This window comes from Phlebotomus papatasi, chromosome 2 (genome assembly GCF_024763615.1).
Source record: "Phlebotomus papatasi isolate M1 chromosome 2, Ppap_2.1, whole genome shotgun sequence".
In the NCBI taxonomy this organism is placed as follows: Eukaryota; Metazoa; Arthropoda; class Insecta; order Diptera; family Psychodidae; genus Phlebotomus; species Phlebotomus papatasi.
Genome location: NC_077223.1, coordinates 106366643 through 106387728, shown reverse-complemented (window position 1 = coordinate 106387728; position 21086 = coordinate 106366643). Strand labels below are relative to the sequence as shown.

At 33.4% G+C, this 21086-nt stretch overlaps 1 protein-coding gene across 7 annotated transcripts; it reads left to right on the top strand.

Moving 5' to 3' along the window:
* Positions 1 to 182: 182 nt before the first annotated feature.
* LOC129800650 (protein boule) lies at positions 183 to 18558 on the top strand. Of its 7 annotated transcripts, none has more exons than XM_055845194.1 (8): positions 183 to 371; positions 6782 to 7245; positions 8033 to 8178; positions 10359 to 10512; positions 10596 to 10755; positions 13523 to 13611; positions 17847 to 17880; positions 18049 to 18558. In XM_055845194.1, the coding sequence occupies exons 3-8, from the start codon at positions 8084 to 8086 to the stop codon at positions 18051 to 18053; spliced, it is 537 nt and encodes a 178-aa protein (XP_055701169.1). In that variant the 5' UTR covers positions 183 to 371; positions 6782 to 7245; positions 8033 to 8083; the 3' UTR covers positions 18054 to 18558. The 7 variants fall into 7 exon arrangements, with proteins under 7 accessions (XP_055701169.1, XP_055701170.1, XP_055701172.1 ...); XM_055845195.1 differs by having other exon boundaries at positions 184 to 371; positions 13523 to 13590; positions 18089 to 18558; XM_055845197.1 differs by having other exon boundaries at positions 184 to 371; positions 13523 to 13590.
* The last annotated feature ends 2528 nt before the right edge of the window (positions 18559 to 21086 follow it).

Here is a 21086-nt window from a genome sequence, read left to right as displayed (position 1 = left end):
ACTTTTTATTTTTTTAGCAAAACACTTGGGAAAAGCAAGAAAATTCAGTGGAAATTTGGTATTTTTTCCAGCAAATCTGAGAGAAACTGAAGAAAATGGTGGTCAAACACAAGACATTTGGTGAGTGAGATAGGGAGATGGTAGAGCGAGATGGATTGAGGAGTTTAGGAGAATTTCTGGTAGGTGGCTCTGAGTATCGGGCAACATCGCAGTCGGCCATATTGTGAATTTTCACTTATTCGGGACTGTGTGCTGTGAATTTGCAAATTTGTTTTCAACGAAGAAACTTGATTATTTAGCAAAGGGCTCGCAAGGATTCCCTGGATGTTGTATCCATTGTGCTTCTGATATTTGGATAAACAGGTTTTATGGTAAGTTTACCAAAGATAGAGGAGTTTTTCTTGGTGGTTTAGTTGAAAAAAAAATTGGTGAAAGTCGCGAATTTGTTTTTATCCCTTGGGTGGGATGCATTTGGGCCCGTCAAAGTGATGAGTGAGGGAATCAATTGGGGCCAGGAAATTGCTTTTTGCATGGGGACTCATGGAAGTGGTCGATTTTAAGTGTTTTTCTTTTTGGGGTGCTCTTCATCAGATTCTTGCAGTGAAACATCTAGGAATTGAGAGTCTGCAATGAGTTCATTCCGTTCATTCAATTTTCCTTTTATTGACTTTATTACATTTCTGAGATAAAGGATAAATTTTAATTTTCTTTTGAGAAAATTAGGAAAAAAATCACTTCCGCCAGGGGCGCCACTGTCCGTGGCCTATATTCCGTATACTGCATTTCATGATGGTTGCTTTCACGTTTCACTTTAATGTACAGTACTGTGCATAGAATAAAGAAGCAAACTTAATTCTAATTAACAGTTTTTTCTTAATATTTTAAGAATCAATTTAAAAACAATTATTTCACTTAATTGTTCTTTTTTTTAAATTATTTGAAAATAAAATTTATTTTTCTTGTATTTCACTGAGAAAAGTCTTCTAAAATGAAAAATTTTAATAAAACTATTTTAAATAACATTTCGTCAGTTAAATCAGCATTTAATCGTAACTTCATTTTTGCGATTTTGAGATATTTTGAGATGCGATTTTGTTTTTTTTAAATCACTTCCTAAAATATTGAAAAAATAATAAAAATATGGACATTGCTTTGGGTAGTATTTCGGCCACATTGTGTGAAATTTCGGCCACCTTTTCTCTGACCACATTTTGTGACGCAACGGATAGAAAATTTCAAAACGTCAAACGGGAGTTTAATATTTAATTTAATACATTTATATGACCCACAAGCCCTGACATCTTCCGTGTAATTTGTCCTAAACACCTGAAGAGTAGCATCTAAAATTTACGCGCAGATTCCCGTAGCAATTTGCACTTCCTGAACTCTTCCAATGACTTTTTCACATCATCTTTTTCATAGAAGCGATGGTTTTTTTTCTCTGGACATTGTAGAACTCAGAAATTGAAAAAAAAAAAACACAAAATGAATAAGAAATTTAGGAAAGCAAAAGATGTTGCCGGAATAGGCAACATTACCTTACCGGAGAGACGCTCAAAAAGTATATACTTTTTTACGCGAAATACAGGATCCAGCTGGGAAATTTTACTCGAAATTTAAAGATTGATTCACTATTAACATAAATAGAAACAATCTTTAATGAACACTAATCAATTTGCATGAAAAACACCGAAGGAAAACCTTCTGCACTTCACCACAAATCACAAGACTGCTAAAGACACAATCGATTTGTCACATTTTTTGTAAGACTCTTTCCACACTGAGTTTTTACAACGCAATTTAAATTGAAATTATACCTAAAATTTAATTGTCTTTTTATTAATACATCCGAAAATGAATAAATATTTGAAAGCAAAATGAATTCATTGACTATTCGAAGATTACATACATAATTTTAATTAATTTATTTGCATGGCCGAAATTACACTCAAAGTGGCCGAAATTAGAAGCTGGCCGAAATTTGGCACACTTACCCTACACTCTTCCAAATATTGAAAGACAGTGCCAATAGTGTAACATGAAATCTTTTTAATTCAATATTTGCGAGAAAAAAGTGAGAAAAAATCCCTACCCATCTGTCATTAATTCAAAACAAAACAAGCGACGTGGCGCACAAAATTTATTCAACAAAACTTATGAAATGAACGCTTTTAGGGACAGGGATAACAGTATTATTGACTAATTCAGTCAAAAAAAGGCGCTTATTATCACTAGAAGAATTCAAATTGATATAATGCATTTTGGAAATTTGTTGTAACTTCCACAATCTCCATACATTGGAAGTTACGGCTTTATAAACGATGGAAGTTACGATAAAATATTATTGTGTTTCTTCTAACATATTTCTCAATATTGCAGCTTTTAAATAATTTTATAAAGATTTTCTCGAGTTAACTTACAGTTTATTAGTGCCACTTTTATTATTTTAACCCAAAAGTATCGCATTCGTCGCTAATTTTTAAGAAAAATAATATTGAACTGAAAATTTCGTCTCTTGAAAAGTTGTCAAAAGGAAATTACGACAAATGCTGATTTAACTGACGATTTAATATATATTTTCCATAAGAAAATAAACCTTCCCAGTGCCATAGAACCCTATTTCAATCTCAAACAATTCCACCGAGTGCTTCACTATTTTCCAACCCGATCTGTATAGCGGAAATATTTGTACTACTTTGGCTCTCGAAGCGCTTTAAACTCTAAACCCGCTTTCTTTGGCACTGACCATTCATTGAGAATTTTTTCATCAATGTTTAGCATTAAATTGTTGTCTCAAACACAAAAAGAAACACCAACTTAGCTATTTCTATTCAGTTTTTTTTTGTTTTGTAAGATACCCACAATTAATCTTGAATTGAGAAGAATTCAGTGTTGAAGGGAAGAAATAATAAAAGAAAACGAAACCAATACCAGTTGAACCGCTTAATTTTCAGAGAAAAGAAGACCCATTTATTGTTCAATGCACACTCTAATCGCTGAATTACTTTAAAGGTATTTTGATTAGGCTCTCTGGAAAAACTAGTTAATGCTGGCCCAATTTTAAAACAGACCATTCTAAATTATGTCGGAAGAGATTCTTCATTTCTTCCTGTGGTTCTTTTTCCGAATGAAAGTGGGTCAAGAATGTGGGAGTTGATGTTTTTTTTGGCAAAGCTAAAGGGGTGAAATTTTGTATATACTTTCAAATAAATTAGTTTTACCTCTTTATCACAAACAAAACTATCTTGAGAGTTGTGCATCGTTCGATTAATTTGAAATTTGTCCAGAATACTCGGGATAGGGGAGAGCGGAGATATTTAGGATAGGGATAGTAAATCAAACTCAAGAGATTTTGAAACCATCTGTTATCTCTATGGTCATTTCAACTTAATTAATGTTAGTCAAATCATAGCATTTCATCAAGTCCTTTTCATTTTCAAGGTTCCCAATAAATTCTTGCATTCAGGTTAATTAATTTAAATTCTTCAGCATAACAAAACTAATCGAAATCTCAATAATTGGCAGAAAATTCAATCAAATAGGGAAAACTGGGGCAGTAGTAAACAGGGAGTAGTTATAAATACTGGGGTAGCATGATAAGTTATTTTCGTTACTATCGACTGACTGTTGATTCTGAAAAATTTAAAGGATAAATCCACTTCCTGTAACTAATATAGATGTTTATCAACAGATTCATTCTTTTAAGAATGACGCAATGAATGGCCCAACAATCCGTAAAAAGTTCGACATTCACTTAATCTAACAGATATAGATTTATCGAGACTACCGATTCGATAGTGTCGAAAAGTTATTATTCCACCCCTGATTTTTATGTCTACTCACTTGGTCTTATATTGACTATTTAGAGGGTAAGATGAGGTAAGGGCCTTGACAGACTTGAGGATTAGCCGAGAGACGACTTAGCGTAATTATATCTGAAATAATCATTAATCCACATTTCTATCATTTTCCACTAAGCCGTCTCTCGGCTTAAGTCGTAAGTGTGTCTAGGGCATAATTCGGAATCATATCTGTTTTGGAATTTTGAGATTTTCTCAATATTTCAGATGGTCAAAGAGGAAAAGAAAACCACGAAGAAGTACAAGACTTTACATTCGAGAGTACTTCTTTGTTGCTTTTTCTACTTTTGCCATCTAAAACAGAAAATAAGTTAGTAAGACTATAACTGAAGACACTGTAGATATTTCAACTTCAAATAAGTAATATTATCGCAGTAAATGTGATTTATAGAATGACCGCCTGGAGGCGGTCTTATCCGTTAGATGGTTAAACTGCAATATTTCGAGAACTAATCGACAAATGTCCCAATTTCTTTTTTTGAAATTGGTCTAAATTTTCTGGGCTACAACATAAACATAAAATTTTCAAAATCTCTTACTTAAATTTCGATATAACCTACAAAACGTGAATTTTTACCGATTTACAATCGTTTTTTGACAATATACTTAAAAAAAATGAAGATATCTCTGTCCAAACCACAAATATTGCGTACTACGGACGGCCGGACATGCCGGATCTCCCCTATAGGATTTTTTTAATGAAAAGAATTTCGACTGAAGTATGCGTCTTAACTTGAAATTCAACAGTTTTTGCACAACTTTGCGTTGCAGGATATAGGGGAAGTGTACCAAATTTTGGCCAGCTTGCAATTTCGGCCACTTCTTTTGTTCCTCAAAATTTCATGAATTTTTAATTTTTGCAAACTCTAGAGCACTCTTTGCAAACTCAAAAATGTCCATTCTACGATCGAGATGATGTGAAAAAGACTTTGCAAGAATTCCGGAAGGACACGGAACTATGAGAAACAAGGTGGCCGAAATAGGCCACCAAAACTATGTCTACATTTTTATTCATATTAAAATGCATTAAGAATGATTTTAAAGGCAATAAAGACAATAAATTGTCTACAAGGTTAAAAGCAACACTCCTTATAGAAAAAAAGTAACAAAAAAAAATCAATTTTTATAAAAAAATATTACATTTAAAACCTAAGACTTTGGCGCTTGCAAGCAACTAGGGTAAGTGTGCCAAATTTCGGCATAGTTGCATATAAGCACCGAAGTCCTAAGTTTGAAATGCAATACTTTTAATTCATATTGATATTTTTTGTTACTTCCTTTTCGGGAAGGTTGTGTGGAATCTTGAAAACTAGTTTATTATCTTTGTTTTCTTTAAATCACTTCCTCAAATATTGAAAAATTAATAAAAATGTGGACATTGCTTTGGGTAGTATTCCGGCCACTTTGAGTGAAATACCGGCCACCTTTTTTCTGACCATCTTTTGTGACGCAACGGATAGATAATTTCAAAACGTCAAATGGAACGAGTTTAATATTTAGTTTAATACGTTTATATGACCCACAAGCCCAGAGATCTTCCGTGTAATTTGTCCTGAAGACCTGAAGAGTAGCATCTCAAATTTACGCGCAGATTCCCGTAGCAATTTGTTTTTTTTTCTCTGGACATTGTAGAACTCAGGAATTGAAAAAAAAAATACAAAATGAATAAGAAATTTAGGAGAGCAAAAGATGTTGCCGGAATATCCAACACTACCTCACCGGAGAGACGCTCACAAAGTATATACTTTTTTACGCGAAATACAGGATCCAGCTGGGAAATTTCACCCGAAATTTAAAGCTTGATTCACTATTAACATAAACAGAAACAATCTTTAATGAAAACTAATCAATTTTCATGAAAAACACCGAAGGAAAACCTTCTGCACTTCACCACAAATCACAAGACTGCTAGAAACACAATCGATCTGTTACATTTTTTGTAAGATTCTTTCCACACTGAGTTTTACAATGCAATTTAAATTGAAATTATACCTAAAATTTAACTGTCTTTGTGTTAATACATCCTAAAATGAATAAATATTTGAAAGCAAAATGAATTCATTGACTATTCGAAGATTACATACATAATTTTAATTAATTTATTTGCATGGCCGAAATTACACTCAAAGTGGCCGAAATTAGAAGCTGGCCGAAATTTGGCACACTTACCCTATTTAATATTTTTATTAATACATCCCCATAATATTCTCTTCTTATAACTTATAAATGGATTCACACGAAGGATTTGTTTTGTATCCATTTCTCACTGCAGCTCCTGCTATTGTTGATATTTTCTTAATGATTGCAATAACTGGCCAGAGAAATTGAAATTGAATTGATGTAGGCGTCACTGATGTTGATGGAAACGGTCGCAACTCACACTCTATAAAATTTATGACTTTATTTAGAGTTATGTATAGCCTTAATTGTGGGAACCTTTATGTATTCAATTCAATTTATGTATCCATTTTTTTTTGGTTTAGTTTATTTTGATCTGCTTAGACTTGCATATTTCGGTTTGTATGTAAAGAATCATAGCTATCATAAATTCATGAGGATCTATTACTGATTTTAGACCGTCTGACTAGACGAGACGGCCAGACTGCAATAATTGTAAGGTATTATGTATAGAAGTATATCTCCCTCGCGAGGCTCGAGAGAGAGTAAATAAACATTGACCAACACTTATGCTAATAAAAAAAAGGTTTCTCGCACATGTATAAAACTGTACATGAGTTATTGCGATCTTCACTTGACCCCTCGTTTTTCATTTTTATCTTCCGCTAATAGAGAATTTTTAGTATAAAATGCAAAAGAGGATATTGAAATATTTTTTAAATATGATTCACAATAATTATTCTTGACTTGGATTTTTAAATTATCATTGTCATGTTTTTTTTTGTTTTTTTTTTCAATTGCAGGAAGAGAAAAGACAAAGGGGATAAATTTGGACGAATAAGTGCTTAATGAACAGTGTGTTTTGTTAGTTTAAAACTTGATCTGTGAATCCCAGATATAGCAAGTTATATGTGGTCATCGAAATAATTGAATCGAAAAAAAAAGCCATAGGAAAATCCCGAAACAGAGTGACGAGGAGTTGTGTTAAAAAAAGAGAGTGTTTGTTAAAATCTCTTTTGAAAATAATTCACATTCTATAAGTATTACAATATATATATCACAGAAAACTAAAAGAGAAGTGATCGCTAAATAAAAACGTCGTCGCGCGCATTCCTTGGCGAACAAGTGAATTTTCCCCCAGTTCCACATACAGCGAACCCCAGATTATTGCTAGGAAAATCAAAACTTCTGCAAGAGACTTTTTTTTCGGGTCTGACAGCTCCGGAATCGGGATATTTGTGAGGAGCAATAGAATTTTGTCCAAAGGGTATGTCTTCTTATTTATTAATTTATTTTTTTATTCTAAAATTTTATAAGTTTTTGTGTTTCTATTGTTTTCCTCTTTTATTTTTTGGAGGGTGTTGGTTAGAATTATTGATGGTGAGGGGATAGAAAGTGTTATTGCGATTTATGTGTATTCTATGGTGTTTATAACGTATAATGTAAAAGAAAATGGGTTTATGAAAAGCGAGCGAAATTCGTCTGGGTGACATATACAGTTGCACAAAATGAGGAAAAACTGAGTGTTGAAAATTGTTCTAAAAGAAATAAAATGTTACAAGTGTCAGTTAATTATTGCAAAGGATAAATTACTAAAAAAAAAAAAATTGGAGGACTGCCTGTGTTATAAAAAAACAAAATTCATGTATTCAGTGAACTTGTACGGAAATATTGCTGTGAAACAGAAATATCCTTCAAACAATGTAAAAACAAAAAAAAAAGAAACATGGGATGTTATAGCGTGTGGCGTGTTAAATTGGCATTTTGGATATGTACACAGCTCTCTGGGGCAAAAGAAATAAGGCAATAACAACGAAGAAAAGAAAAAAACAAATATAATTTTCATAAATTGTGTTTTCTTTTACACCAAAAAAAATAACACCATTTAATACAGAAAAAGTGTGAGTTTTACTATCCCTTCATTCATCCAAATAAAATATTTTATGATAACTTACAAAAAATCAAAATGTGTTAGAAGAGCAACTCATCCATAATTTATTTATTTACAATTTTCAAATACATTTTTTTTATAATAGTAACATGTTTGTTTTTAGACTTGCCAAGTGTTCGGGGTAAACAAAGAAAAAAAACAATATTAAGTGAAAATGGCAGCACCTAATTCACAGCTTGACACACAGCTTTCCACTGCTCCAAAATATGGGACACTTATTCCAAATAGAATTTTCGTAGGTGGCATAAGGTATGACATTATATTGAATTTAGTTATTATATGCAATTAACTGTGATTGTTTTATTTAATAGAAAAAGAAAATCAAGTAAAAGTTACTCGAATCGATGTAAAATTAACTATCATTCATCGTGAAATCCATAAATATCAATCCAACTCCTTTATTTCAGTATTATTGGAATTTACGGGAGAGTGAGTGTGTGAATTTACGGGAGAATGTGTACAAATTACACATTTTTCAGAAAAGATGTGTACAAATTACACAAATGTGTATCAGTACACACGATTACATGTTTATGTAAATTTTACAATAGCCGTATTCACTATGGCGTTGTTATCTCGTAATCTCCGTAATCTGTAATCTTGTTACAATTTTCCATTCATAAAATACATTACGAGAATATAACGAAATAATGGACTCTGGGGTGCGTAATCTTGTAATCTCGTAAAAATTTTATTTTGTTAAGTACTAGCAGCTAACTTCATGTCTTTCCGAAAGCTTTCGGAGCTTCCAGAAAAAGCTAAAATTGAATGACAAATGACATAACCTCAGAATTTGTGCAATGTTTGTACAGTGAAAACTAGGTCATCAGTGATTTCATTCAGGATGATGTCAAATTCTTCCCGTGACACACGCAACATTTGAAGAAATCTTGATGGATCATACTGAGGCAGTATTCTCTCATACCAGGCACTGGATTTCGGCACTCTTGTCCTGTACAAATATCGATGAGTAATCATGATTAATAATCCCTCCAGAAGACAGTCAATCGCGGCTTCCACCAAATCATCTCGAACTTGTCCTAGAAAATTCATTGGGTAAAAATTGTAATTTTGTAGGAAGTAAATTTCTTACTGTCCTTTCTTCTTCCTCATTCACATCCAAAAGAACGCAGATTACCTCCTGCTCCAAGAAATTGATAAAACGCTGTTTATTGCACTTGCGACTCATTGACGACAAACACCAAAATGTAAACAAAAAAACTTAAAAAGATTACGAAACGTCAAAGTGACTAAACTTTTGACACTCACTTTGATTTGTGAAAAAGTAGTAGTGAACCATTTCCCTGACATCCTTTTCCCACCATTCTTTTTCCATACCTGAAGAAGGAGCCATCAAGCTCCGAAGCGTTGGCAAGGAATAAAGGAGGAGAAGATCAAAGGACTCGAAATCAAAATCCCGTGTTTTCACTTCTTAAAAACTAATTCATTAGCCGAAAATCATTATATATACTTTCACATCATTTAGCGTTTACCGGTTTACGGTTTACTTAAACCGATTCAAAAATCACTTAAAATACCGCTCATAATGGCTTAGAGAAGTAATGAAAATGATTTTCAGATAAAAATGCTTATTAGTTCATAACCGATTGGAATCGGTTCAGTCTTATTAGAAATTCCAAGACCTTTCCAACGAGTCCAAAATGATCCCATTCGGTTGATAAATACGCTCTCGAGAGCTTTTTAAACTTTTGACCTTGAAAAATGCTTTTTAGGAATGATTCAACGTGTTTAACGCTATATTCGTATATAGACGAAAAGTCCACCTGGGCAACTTTTAAAACATATTTTTAGGATTCTGGAAATAGGGTAGAACTTTAAAAGCCCTGGGAATCACGGCAATCAATCTCAATTGACTTACGACCGAAGGAAAAACGTAAAGATCTAGGTCCAGGAAAACACCACAAATCCCTTTGTAGACGCTCATAGAATCAACATTAGTGGAACATAACATGATTACATTGTAACAAATATCCCGATACGATTAATGCGATGAATAATAATAATTTGGGCAAGATTGTCGTGAATCGCCCGCGGATGACCGGTGTAAGATTCTCATGGAATCGCCTACGGTCCACCTACCTCGTATATGATGCACACGTCTTCAGGAAACATTCTTAAGCACTTCTATTTGATGTTCCATATGAAATTTGCTGAACGAAAATAATCTCTACTGAAGTATATTTTTAAATCGAAAACACTTAAGCATAGACTTCAGGTGAGATGAAATTTTACATCGAAAAAGAGTAACAATTACATTGATAGCTGTCGAGTTAATTCAACTCGATGGTAGAGTTCTCTTAACTTTTTAACTGTTTTCTTAGTGTTTACAATCACAACGATATTTTACTTTACAATTCTTACAATTTGGATTTTAATATAAATTCTCTTCTTTCCTATTTTTTTTATAGTGGAGATACCACAGAATCAGAATTATGTCGAGTATTTTCTGCCTATGGAAATGTCAAATCTACGAAAATAATTGTGGATCGTGCAGGTGTTAGCAAAGGTTACGGTTTTGTGACTTTTGAAACAGAACAAGAAGCGCAGCGGCTACAGAGTGATGTAATTTTTAAAATTTTAGATGTTTATTTTCTTTATTTTTTCGTTTTCAAGAAGTTATAAGGAAAAAAAAATGTTTTTTTCAGGGTGAATGTGTTGTGTTGCGTGATCGCAAACTGAACATAGCTCCTGCTATAAAGAAGCAATCTGTGTGCACAACAAATGGAGCTATTTATTATGCAGCTACACCACCAACTCCTATGAGCAATATGCCTATTGATCAATTTGCCGCTGTGTACCCTCCAGGTAAAGTTAATCTTTTTTTTTAACCTGAACTAAATTGAAATGTTTGACTCTATGAACCGATTTGAGATTTTTGAGAGATTTCTCCCCATTACTTCCGCATCAAGAACTGTTTTCAAATCTAGTCTAGGACGACTTCAGTTTGTCCCACGTAGTTTCTAGCCTCTAATTCTTTCGGCTTTGTCTCAGACAAGGATGGAGACTTCTACGCGGAATATTGTGAAGAATCCTGAAGAATCCTCCACGCCCGTTTGCTATGAGATTGACATTAAATTCGAACCTTAGAAATGCTATCCGCCATGAGTGCTCGAAATGCGTTGCTCTAAAAGTCTCTTTTTCTCGGGTTTCACCTCGAAGGACTAAAAATTTAACATGCAGTGACCGATAAATACAGTAGAGCCTCGCTATAGTCCACATTTGGTTCCAGATTTGACACTTGGGTCGCACTATAGTCCATGTCATATTTTAAAATTATCAACGATTTTTAGTATTGAAATTGCTCGACAGCTTCCACTTTCTTTGCGATTGTGGTACTTGTCCTTGCTCTCTTCATTGTGGATCACAATTATCACAACAACTCAATAAAGTTTGCCAAACATATTAAAATAATTATGACAACATTTTATGTCGCTTACTAAAATGACCAGTGATAAGCCCAGATAAGCTTATGGTAGCTGAGATTCTTTACAGGTGACCTCGAAATGCGTGCAACTCGGGGTGTTTGCAACTCGGAATGCGTGAAAATTCGATTGTGAGTTGAATTTTGGGGGTAAAGAATCGCGTCGAGCCAATTTCATCCATTTCGACTTCCGAGAGCAGTTTATTCGACGCGATTCTTTACCCCCAAAATTCAACTCACAATCGAATTTTCACGCATTCCGAGTTGCAAACACCCCGAGTTGCACGCATTTCGAGGTCACCTGTAAAGAATCTCAGCTACCATAAGCTTATCTGGGCTTATCACTGGTCATTTTCTATTTCAAATAGTCTGAGTGGGGAAGACCAACAAAAGAAAAAAAAGTTCATTGAAATCGGTTAATAAACATAAGTGATAGAGTCCGGTCCATATGGGTATAGTAAGGGTCGGGGTACAGTGGGTTGGGGTAGAGACGAATGGGACCCATTATTAGAAAGATCGTGCTCTCAGATACAATATAGGCTAAAATTTCATCGAAATCCCTTTATAAATACAGAAAATGCAGTCCGGTCAAGACATTTTTGATTATAGCTCGGGTCAGGGAACATCGAGGAAGGAGTGCGACCCACCGCTGGAAAGGCCTTGACCCCAGCTACAACATATTAAAATTTAAAGAAAAAGTATCGTCTAGTTTTCGAAATATCCGAAATCGATTAATCGAAAATCGATTTTTCGATTAATCGGACCTTCGATTAAATCGGATAAAATTATGGTGTCACAAGGGTTGTAGTGCTCCACGAGAGCTTTCCAAAATACCATTTTTTTTTGCATTCCGATAATTAGAACCGGAGATATGACCATTCAAAAATTCAATTTTTGACTCCCTCTAGCTCAGGTCAGGGGGTCGGAGGGGGTGAAGTTTGGTATCGATCGAAAGCTCTTAGGCCCAGCTATAACATACTAAAATTTGAGATCGATCGGTGCCATAGGGGCTGAGTTATCGAAAAAACAAAATTTGGGGGTGTTCCAAAATGGCGGAATGAGGGGGGGGGGGGTGGGGGGGGTGGCGGATTTGATATCATCAACTTCTAGCGGCCCAATGACTTTTAACCTTTGCCGAAAACCGCTTGTCGATATCTCTTTCCGTTCTCTCTCTAGAAGTCGAAATGTAACGCACGGGACGGGACGGGACCGGACGGGACGTCCACGAAAATCAATTTTTGGCGCACATGATTTTCATGATCTATGAGTGTCAAAACGTGTACATCCAAAATTTGGGCCCGATCTGACGAGGTCGGATTTCACCTGTGACCACAAAAGCTGAGATTGTAAAGAATATCAGCTAAAACATAACCTAACTTAAAATCAGTGTTTTGAAATTAACGGTCGATAAATTGTGGACTGTTAGAGCGATGGCCTATAGCGGGACTCTACTGTACATCGAAAATTTAAAATTGTTCGTTCTTAAGGGGATTAAGCAGTTTATAGGGAGAAAAAAAATGTTGATTACAGTGCCCGCTTCGTAATCCGGATGATTTTTTTTGAATGTGTTCAACGTCTCAAAAATATAATACAAGTTTTTTTTCTAGAATTAGAATAAAAGTTTTAAAGAATTTGAAAAAGACATAATTAGAGAATTATATGCTATTATACTTCATTTATTAAACAAAAACATCGCAGGATAATTCATTTTCATTGCTGAATAACTCGGGCATACATAACCTCAAAATGATTTTAAATGTACCCGTCGATAACTCGTCTGGATTACGGCGATCCGGATTAGAGAGTGGGGACTATACTTGCCAGGGCGTGACTAACACGTCAGCGGGGCCCAATCTTAAAATTTCCACAAGAAAGACCTAAATTAAAAAGGTGTGGAAACATGATATTTAACCATTAGAACTCATGTCCTTGTGCATAACCTCAAATATTGAGGTTAAAAATACCGATGATAAATTTTTGTCGGAAATTCAAGAATTTTATGTGATTGTTGATTCAAAAATTGTTGTGAATCAGCTCGATTATTCTGCAACTTCTGCAAAATTAAGATGCTTTTGCCAATCCTATTGGTCATGAGGAGCACAAGAGATAAAATTGTAGGTGTCTTACATTTTATTTACTTTCTTGTTGTAGGTGTGCCAACTTTATATCCGCCATCGATGCCGTACCAACCATTTTATCAATATTACAGTGTGCCAATGGTAAATAATAATTGTCCAATAGTATGTATTTTGTGTGGTTACTATTTATCGTGCTTCCTTATTTTTTCTACATTGCTCCATTTAGTCCAATGTAAATTGCATAATCAAAGAACATGATGAATTTTATCAGTATACTGATTCACAATCTGTCTTCCAATTTATTATTAAAAAAAAAAAACAAATCTCAACAGACAAACTCAATCTAAATCAATATTTAAAAGGTTTCAATTTTGTTTTAAAGCTGTTCTTTTTATTTTATTTTATTTGTTTCTATTTAAGTTTTTTCTTTCTGATTATTTTCTTTGATAAATTTTACAACAGAATTTTTTCTCTAATTTTATTTTTCGTAGCAACGCTAAAAGTAGATGATATCGTAATTGGACGATGAACACACTTGATTTCTTCTCCCAAAGACTTAAATGGAATATTTTGGCGGATTTTTCTGACAGAGTATTTAAATTGCATTTTTTTACAAACACATTTTATTCATTTTATTTCATATTTTTTATTATATACTGCACTGTATATAGTGTTGTTTTTAATTGGCCGATTAAAATTGGTTTTTTTTGATAGCCTGACAAAAACAGCTTAAGGTTTTGGTTATTACTGTAATACCAAAGAATATTTGCTTCTAAAAACCATCTCTCATGTCGGGAATTTACTAATTTTGTAATTCATTGGGTTTTTTGCCTTTTTTTGTATTTTCTAAAAATACTTGACGTAATTTTTTCTTTATATATTTGCCAAAAATTCTTCGAGAAAAGAAGTGTGTGTGCACAGATGAATATTACAAAGTATGTATTACATGTATTATTTAGCTTTTTTTTTAATTCTTTAATTTGGAAAATTTTGTATTCTATAAAAATTTGATAAAATATGGGATACTCTAATGCAACATCAGATGATTTATGTAACAGGTAAAACGTGTTTCTTTCATTTGTAGATTTAGTATTAAACTTTTCACATGGTTCGTTATTACAGTTTTTTCTGTTTAAATTTGAATACAGCAAAAATAGTAGTATCTACTACCCCAAAAAATATTTATTTTCAGTTCTAATTTCGTGTTTTGTTGTTGATTTAACATTTTGTACGATATCTTATGTCCAGCATACTTTGAAACTTTTGTTTTCTAAACATGTTTCTGACATTTCAGTGAGAGTGAAAATGATCTAACCGTGTTATCACACTTGCACATTAAAATTTTAATATGATTCACATTAATTGTCGCTCTGGTGAGAGTCCAAATGTGTAATTTGTTTGTTTGAATCATTTTATATTCAAAATTTGATCTATTTGTTGATAAAAAGGTAGACTTGGCCCGCAAAATTTGATATAAATTGATTTATAGCATTAATGCGAAAAATTAATGCGATTTTCTCTTTAATTTTTTAATGTGAAAAATATTTATGCTTTAGGTAAATTTAAACTTATTTTTGCAGGCAAAGTCCACTTCTTTATCAATAAATAGAAAAACCCCAAATATTAAGTGACTCAAAGACACGAATAACATATTTGGACGCTCACAAGTAACAATTAATGTGAATCACATTAAAATTTTAATGTGCAAGTGTGATAACACCGTAATGCCCAGCATAAAGTAAATTTTGTTTTGTAAACATGTTTTCGAAACTGCCTATGAGAGTGAGCAGGATGACTAGATATAGATCTCGCTCCCTCTCACAGAAAGCACCGAAAACTTATTTACAAATAAAAGTTATTGTGCCCTGACCATTATGCCCAAAGAACAATAACTTTTGTAAACATGTTTTTGACATTTCAATGAGAGTGAGTGAGATCTAGATCTAGTCATCTCGCTCTCTCTCATAAGAAATTTTGAAAACATGTTTACAAACAAAAGTTATTGTGCCCTGAGTAGGAATTCTCTAACTCTGTGAACGCTTCACTAGTGAAAGGTTCATGAGTTTCCTTTCACGACTGCTAGAAAAGTTATTTTGTAAGTTTGCGTGAAGCGAGAGAGGAAGTGTGTTGAAATTTTTATTGAATTTAAGATTTTCATCAATATTTCAACTAAAAAAGCGAGTAGACGAAAATATTTCCCATTTAAAAAATGGCTCACAAATATTAACCACAGTAGGGGAGACTGGGGCAAAAAGTAACAAATTGAAAATTCCAAAATTCAATATATTCCAAGATAAAAGAGATGGCGACTCAAATTTTTTTCGATAGATAGCCTTCATAGACTTTCTTTAAAGTCGTAAATTTCTTAGAATTCGAACAAGGAATTTAGAAAATTAAAAAAAATATTGAAATTTTAGCCTTATTCAAGTTTTTTCCTTACAGCAGATATCAATTTTTACTTACTTATTTTCCAAAATTGATGCACTGCTGAATATTTCCTAAATGATTTGGATTCTTTGAATACGAAGCCATTATCTATTTTAGAATTTACAAAGGTTCTTTTCTCCAGAAATCCTTTTATTAAAAATGGCCACTTGGGGTAAAAAGTAACAAAAACCGGAGCAATTTCTGATGTCTTACGGCGAGAAGAAACGTCATTTCTATGTTTCGCCGCTTTTTGTTTGCATTGATCAAACGATTTGCAGTCTCTTGTATGTTTTATCTAAAAATAGCTTGAAAAGTGTTTTTCTCGTTCTGATAGAGCAAACGGGGCAAACGGTGTTTTAAAAAGGTATAGAGGAATAAATTTCCTATGAAAATATGTCATCTAGGTATTTTTTTTAAATTTACGGAAGCCCGTATAATCGAAATCAATATTTTTAACAAGAATCTCACCAAAATAAAGCTAATTAAATTCTCTTGAAACGACAACAATTACAAATAACTTCATGTCAAGCGAATGGGAAATATTTTTGTATATACAAGCTTTAACTATGGAAAACACTGGAATTGACTATTAGAAAGGATGCACTCTTGGTTTTCAAGCTGAATATGGAGAGATTTTTCACTAGCTTCACCGAGTGATAACATCATCTTCACCGAAAAATTAACAAGTGAACCACATAACCTCAAAATACTTTTCACGTGAAGCTATCGCAAGCTACAGAATCTTTTGCTATCACTTTAGTGCAGGCCTGAGCTAAAATAAAAGCCGAAGTGAATTTGGTGGTGCCTGTTGGCATTCTTCGAAATGCCGCGAAAATTCACGTAGAGAAAATGAGAGGTTTTTAATGTGAAAATTGTTTAATTCCTTAGAGTTAAGTCATTTTCACAAGAAAATCCTTTTAATAATTTATTTGAATACAGATATTTGGGTTAATTGTGAATAATTATCGATATTACTACAAAAACATTGGGATGAAATTTCGAGCTGGAAGACTCATATTCTTTTGAGCTGTCCCAAAATTCAGGATAAGTTTCAGAAAAATCCTTTTGTACAACACTATTTTGGTTAATAAAGAATGCAAAAGTACATATCACAAGAAGGGACACGACCTGCTAATAAGCATAAATTAGAGAAGAAAATATTTTGTCGCATTTCAGAGATTTTTTGCAAACGCAGCGCCACCAGACGTTTGCCAAGTGAGTTATTTGTGTCTCTATCTCTCTCTCGAGTTGAATTGCGCGCGATTTAGGAAGCTTGTCATTTGAAATGATATTTTCTTTAAATTTCTTCATATTTCCGCAAGATTCAAGTAAAAGGGTGTTTAGTGAACAGCTATCCGTTTTCCGAGAAAAATATCAAGAAGAAAACTTCTTTCTATATGAGTTTATACGTTTGTTAAGTCTTTTTGGCGCAAAAATATTTATCATGGCACCGTGAATGAGCGGAATTAGTGTTACCAGTATGGCTATCTGTAATTTCCATTCAAATTATCAACACAAAATTTCCGATATTACACGACTTTTAACGAGCACAGGTCTGCTTTAGTGAAATGTTCACCAATTTTGACAGATGATCACTTCACAACGTTACAGGAGTCCCCGCCTCCTCTGGGCATAAATCTAGTCATCTCACTCACTCTCATAGACAATTCAGAAAATATGTTTCCATAACAAAAGTTATTGTGCGTTGGGCTTTATATTTCTTAGAAAAGTTTACCACTTTCTGTTTCTTCGCCTTAGCCATTTTTGTTTTTTTTTTATTTTCGTAATTTTCCTAGTTGGTGATTCACGTTGGGGATAATAATATTTTCTTAACTTTCTATTAAGTCTGACAAAAAAAAGAGGAATTAATAAGGAAGCACCTTTCACTTTGCTTTCAATTTATGCTAGTGTTACTTCAAATGGATATTACTTTTTCACGTTGTACTTTCTTTCTTTTTAAAATGTTACAGAATGTTCCCACTATTTGGCCTCAAAACTACCAAGGTAAGCATTATTAAGAGAAAAAAAAGAAAAAAAGAACCTTTTACTATTGCCATTAATGTACCTCTATCGCCTTTTTTGTTTTTATACTTTATTTTCCTAATGAAACGATCGTTCTGTAAAAAAAAATATACACATAATTAATTATTTATTTTGTTGTGATAATGTTAGAGTGAAACATCTTTCACAACGGTCTCTGTTTTTGTTTTAGGTATCTATCCATGTTAAAGGAAAATAGTTCGAAAACCAGTGATATTTGTATCAACATCAATTAATTGATACTCTGAAAATTGCGTGTTTGGTAAAACTTGCACGGTAATATTTTAGTCAACAAACACACACATTATTAATGAATTTCGAGGAAAGAGAATATTACACTCGAAATTTAGTTTCTATGAAAGATAAAAAAAAATAAGGAGAACGGAAAAATATTGCAAAAAATGCTATTTAGAAAAAAAAAATTACGTTGTGAAAACTGGATGAAGAATAGAGCTATTGTGGTCGCACCAAAGAAAAGAAAAATGTTACGAAACATTTCTAATTCTTCTGAATTTTAATTCAATTGGATTTATGTTATGAGAGATAGAAAAAAGAGAGAAAATTGTTTAAATTTCATTTTGGAAATGATTATTAAATATTTATATCTAGATAAATATAAAATATACAAAAAGAAAAAACAAATGAGTAAGTAAATAATGCAAAAAAAAGTAATTCAATATATAGAATTCAAAGAAATATTGAAAGCTACAAATTGTTATAACATATATAAGCATATTATATATACATAATATATATGTATATATAGATACACATAAAAGTATATTTTAAAAGAAGAGTAACTCACATGATCATATATATGTGTATATATATATGTAGATATATATACATCACATATACATATATATTCTAGGAAAAAAATATAAAACAAAAAAAAAACATTAATAACTGAAAGAACAATGATACTATAAAACATCCAACTATCAAAAAGAAAAATTATTAAATAAAGAAAAGACATGAGAATAACGGAAAAATTAAATGTGTAAATTTAACAAAAAAAACTCACAATGAGTATTACTGTAACTAACTACAAAAATCTTTTTGTTTCCTTATTCCTTTATTTTGTACCTTTAATAGGTTTTTGAGATTGTTTTCGCACTCTTTATAAGGGAGTTATCACACTACACATTGAATTAGTAATAAAAAGCTGAACTTGGTCTGCGAACATTGGTTAATCCTATTACAATCTTTTTGTACCTGTTTTCGTGGGCCAAGTTCGGCTTTCTATTTTGTAAATCAAAATCTTGGAAGAGTAAAAAAAAATCCCGAAAAAGTCCCCAATTATTCAACACTTCTTTCAGCTGATACAAATAAAAAAGGTCTAAGTGCCGGAAATCCGGGTCGAAGGACCAAAATGTAATTAGCTCACTCATGGATTAGTGAGAAAACCCTTCTAATAAAATTCCAAAATCCAATGCATCTCCCATTTTAAATCCTAAGACATTCGATTAAATCCAAAATGACCAAACGGATTCATTGTAGATTCTCTTATAGCTAATGGGAAATAGATAAAACTGGATTAAATGCCGAAAATCCGGGTCGAAGGACCAAAATCATATGAGCTCACTTATCGAGGAGTGAGAAAACTGCCTGATAAAATCCCAATATTCCATGCTTCTCTCGGTTCCCAAATAGTTCTAAATTCACATTAAGTTCTCTCCCATATGTTGGAAGACAGAAACAATGGAATTATGTGCGGTAGATCCGGCTCGAAGGACCAAAATTAAGTCAGCTTAATTAAGGAGCAGTGATAAAACTTCCTGATAAAATTTCAATATTCAATACTTCTCCGGATTAAATCCCAAAAACATTTAAGAATGAATCCCAAATGGTCAGATGAGTTCGAAATTGATTATCTCCCAAATGATACAGAATAAACAAAATGGTTGCATGCTGGAAATTCGGCTCGAATGACCAAAATCAAGTCAACTGAATTAAATTAACTGCTTGATACGGCTCCCAGAATAACCGCAAGTAGGCATTGGACCAATGAAAGGTGTCTTGGCATTAGATTTAGCCAAAGAATCTGCAGTGTTGTTGCCCCCCACATTCGAATGGCCAGGGATCCAAGTAAGAATTACCTGATGTCGTTCAGCCAGTTTGTTCAGTTCCTGCCTACATTCAAGAACTAGTTTTGAGGAGCATATGGGGGCAACTAGAGCTCTCAGAGCCGCTTGGCTGTCTGAGAATATTTTAATAGTCGTGGAATCTGTATACTTCCTCCCACATTCTGCAGTACAGAATACCAGGGCCATTATCTCTGCCTCAAAGACTGAGATGTCAGCACCCAGGGGGAGTGAAATATATGTGTCAGGGCCAAAAATGCCTATACCACATTCGCATTCCATTTTAGACGCGTGCGTATACCAATGATCTTTCGATTCATCGATGTGTTGGAGTGCATCTTGTCTGTTAAATATTGCTACCTTGAATTTGTTCCCGATCAGCGGTCTTTTGATTCTGAGATCATGCAGTCCCACTTCAACTGGAGTGTTCTGTAGGTGTTTCAGTATTTCCAGGTGGCCTATAAGGTTACCTGGTTTAAGGTCCTTGATCATAGTGATCGCTAGCCCTTGTTGGGTTGCAGTTTTCTGTAAAAATATTTGTAGAGGTACGATATCTAGGATGGCTTCCCTGGCTTCCATTGCCACGTGGTACGTTTTTATTTCATTTTGTATCACGATTGTGTCACAATTCATTCTGGACAAACTACATGTTTCGTAAAATGTGTTTTAAATACATCAATCGCCAGTGTTTGGCAGCTGTCACCCAGATGTCGAAGTGCCGGATAACGAAGAGCTGAGTGTATCAGAATTCCTCTTTTTTTCCTGGCATCTCCTGTACTCTTGTAGCCTTAATGGACAGTGGAAAACTGTCTTTGAATTTTAATCGGACAAACTTGACAGACTTGACGTGAAAATGACAGATAGAAGCCTGTATACGAAGAGGGGGGGGGTCGTTCAATTATACTGCTTTACAGCTGTCATCCGAATATCGAAAAACCGAAAGGAAGAATCCGTTTGGATAAAGCTCTGTTTTTAATTAAAAAGAAATTTCCCGCAAAATTAAACAAAGTGATAAACAATTTCTTAATATTTTAATGTGTAGTGTGATATCAAGATTAATGCAATTTCAGATTTTTTTTCTTGGAA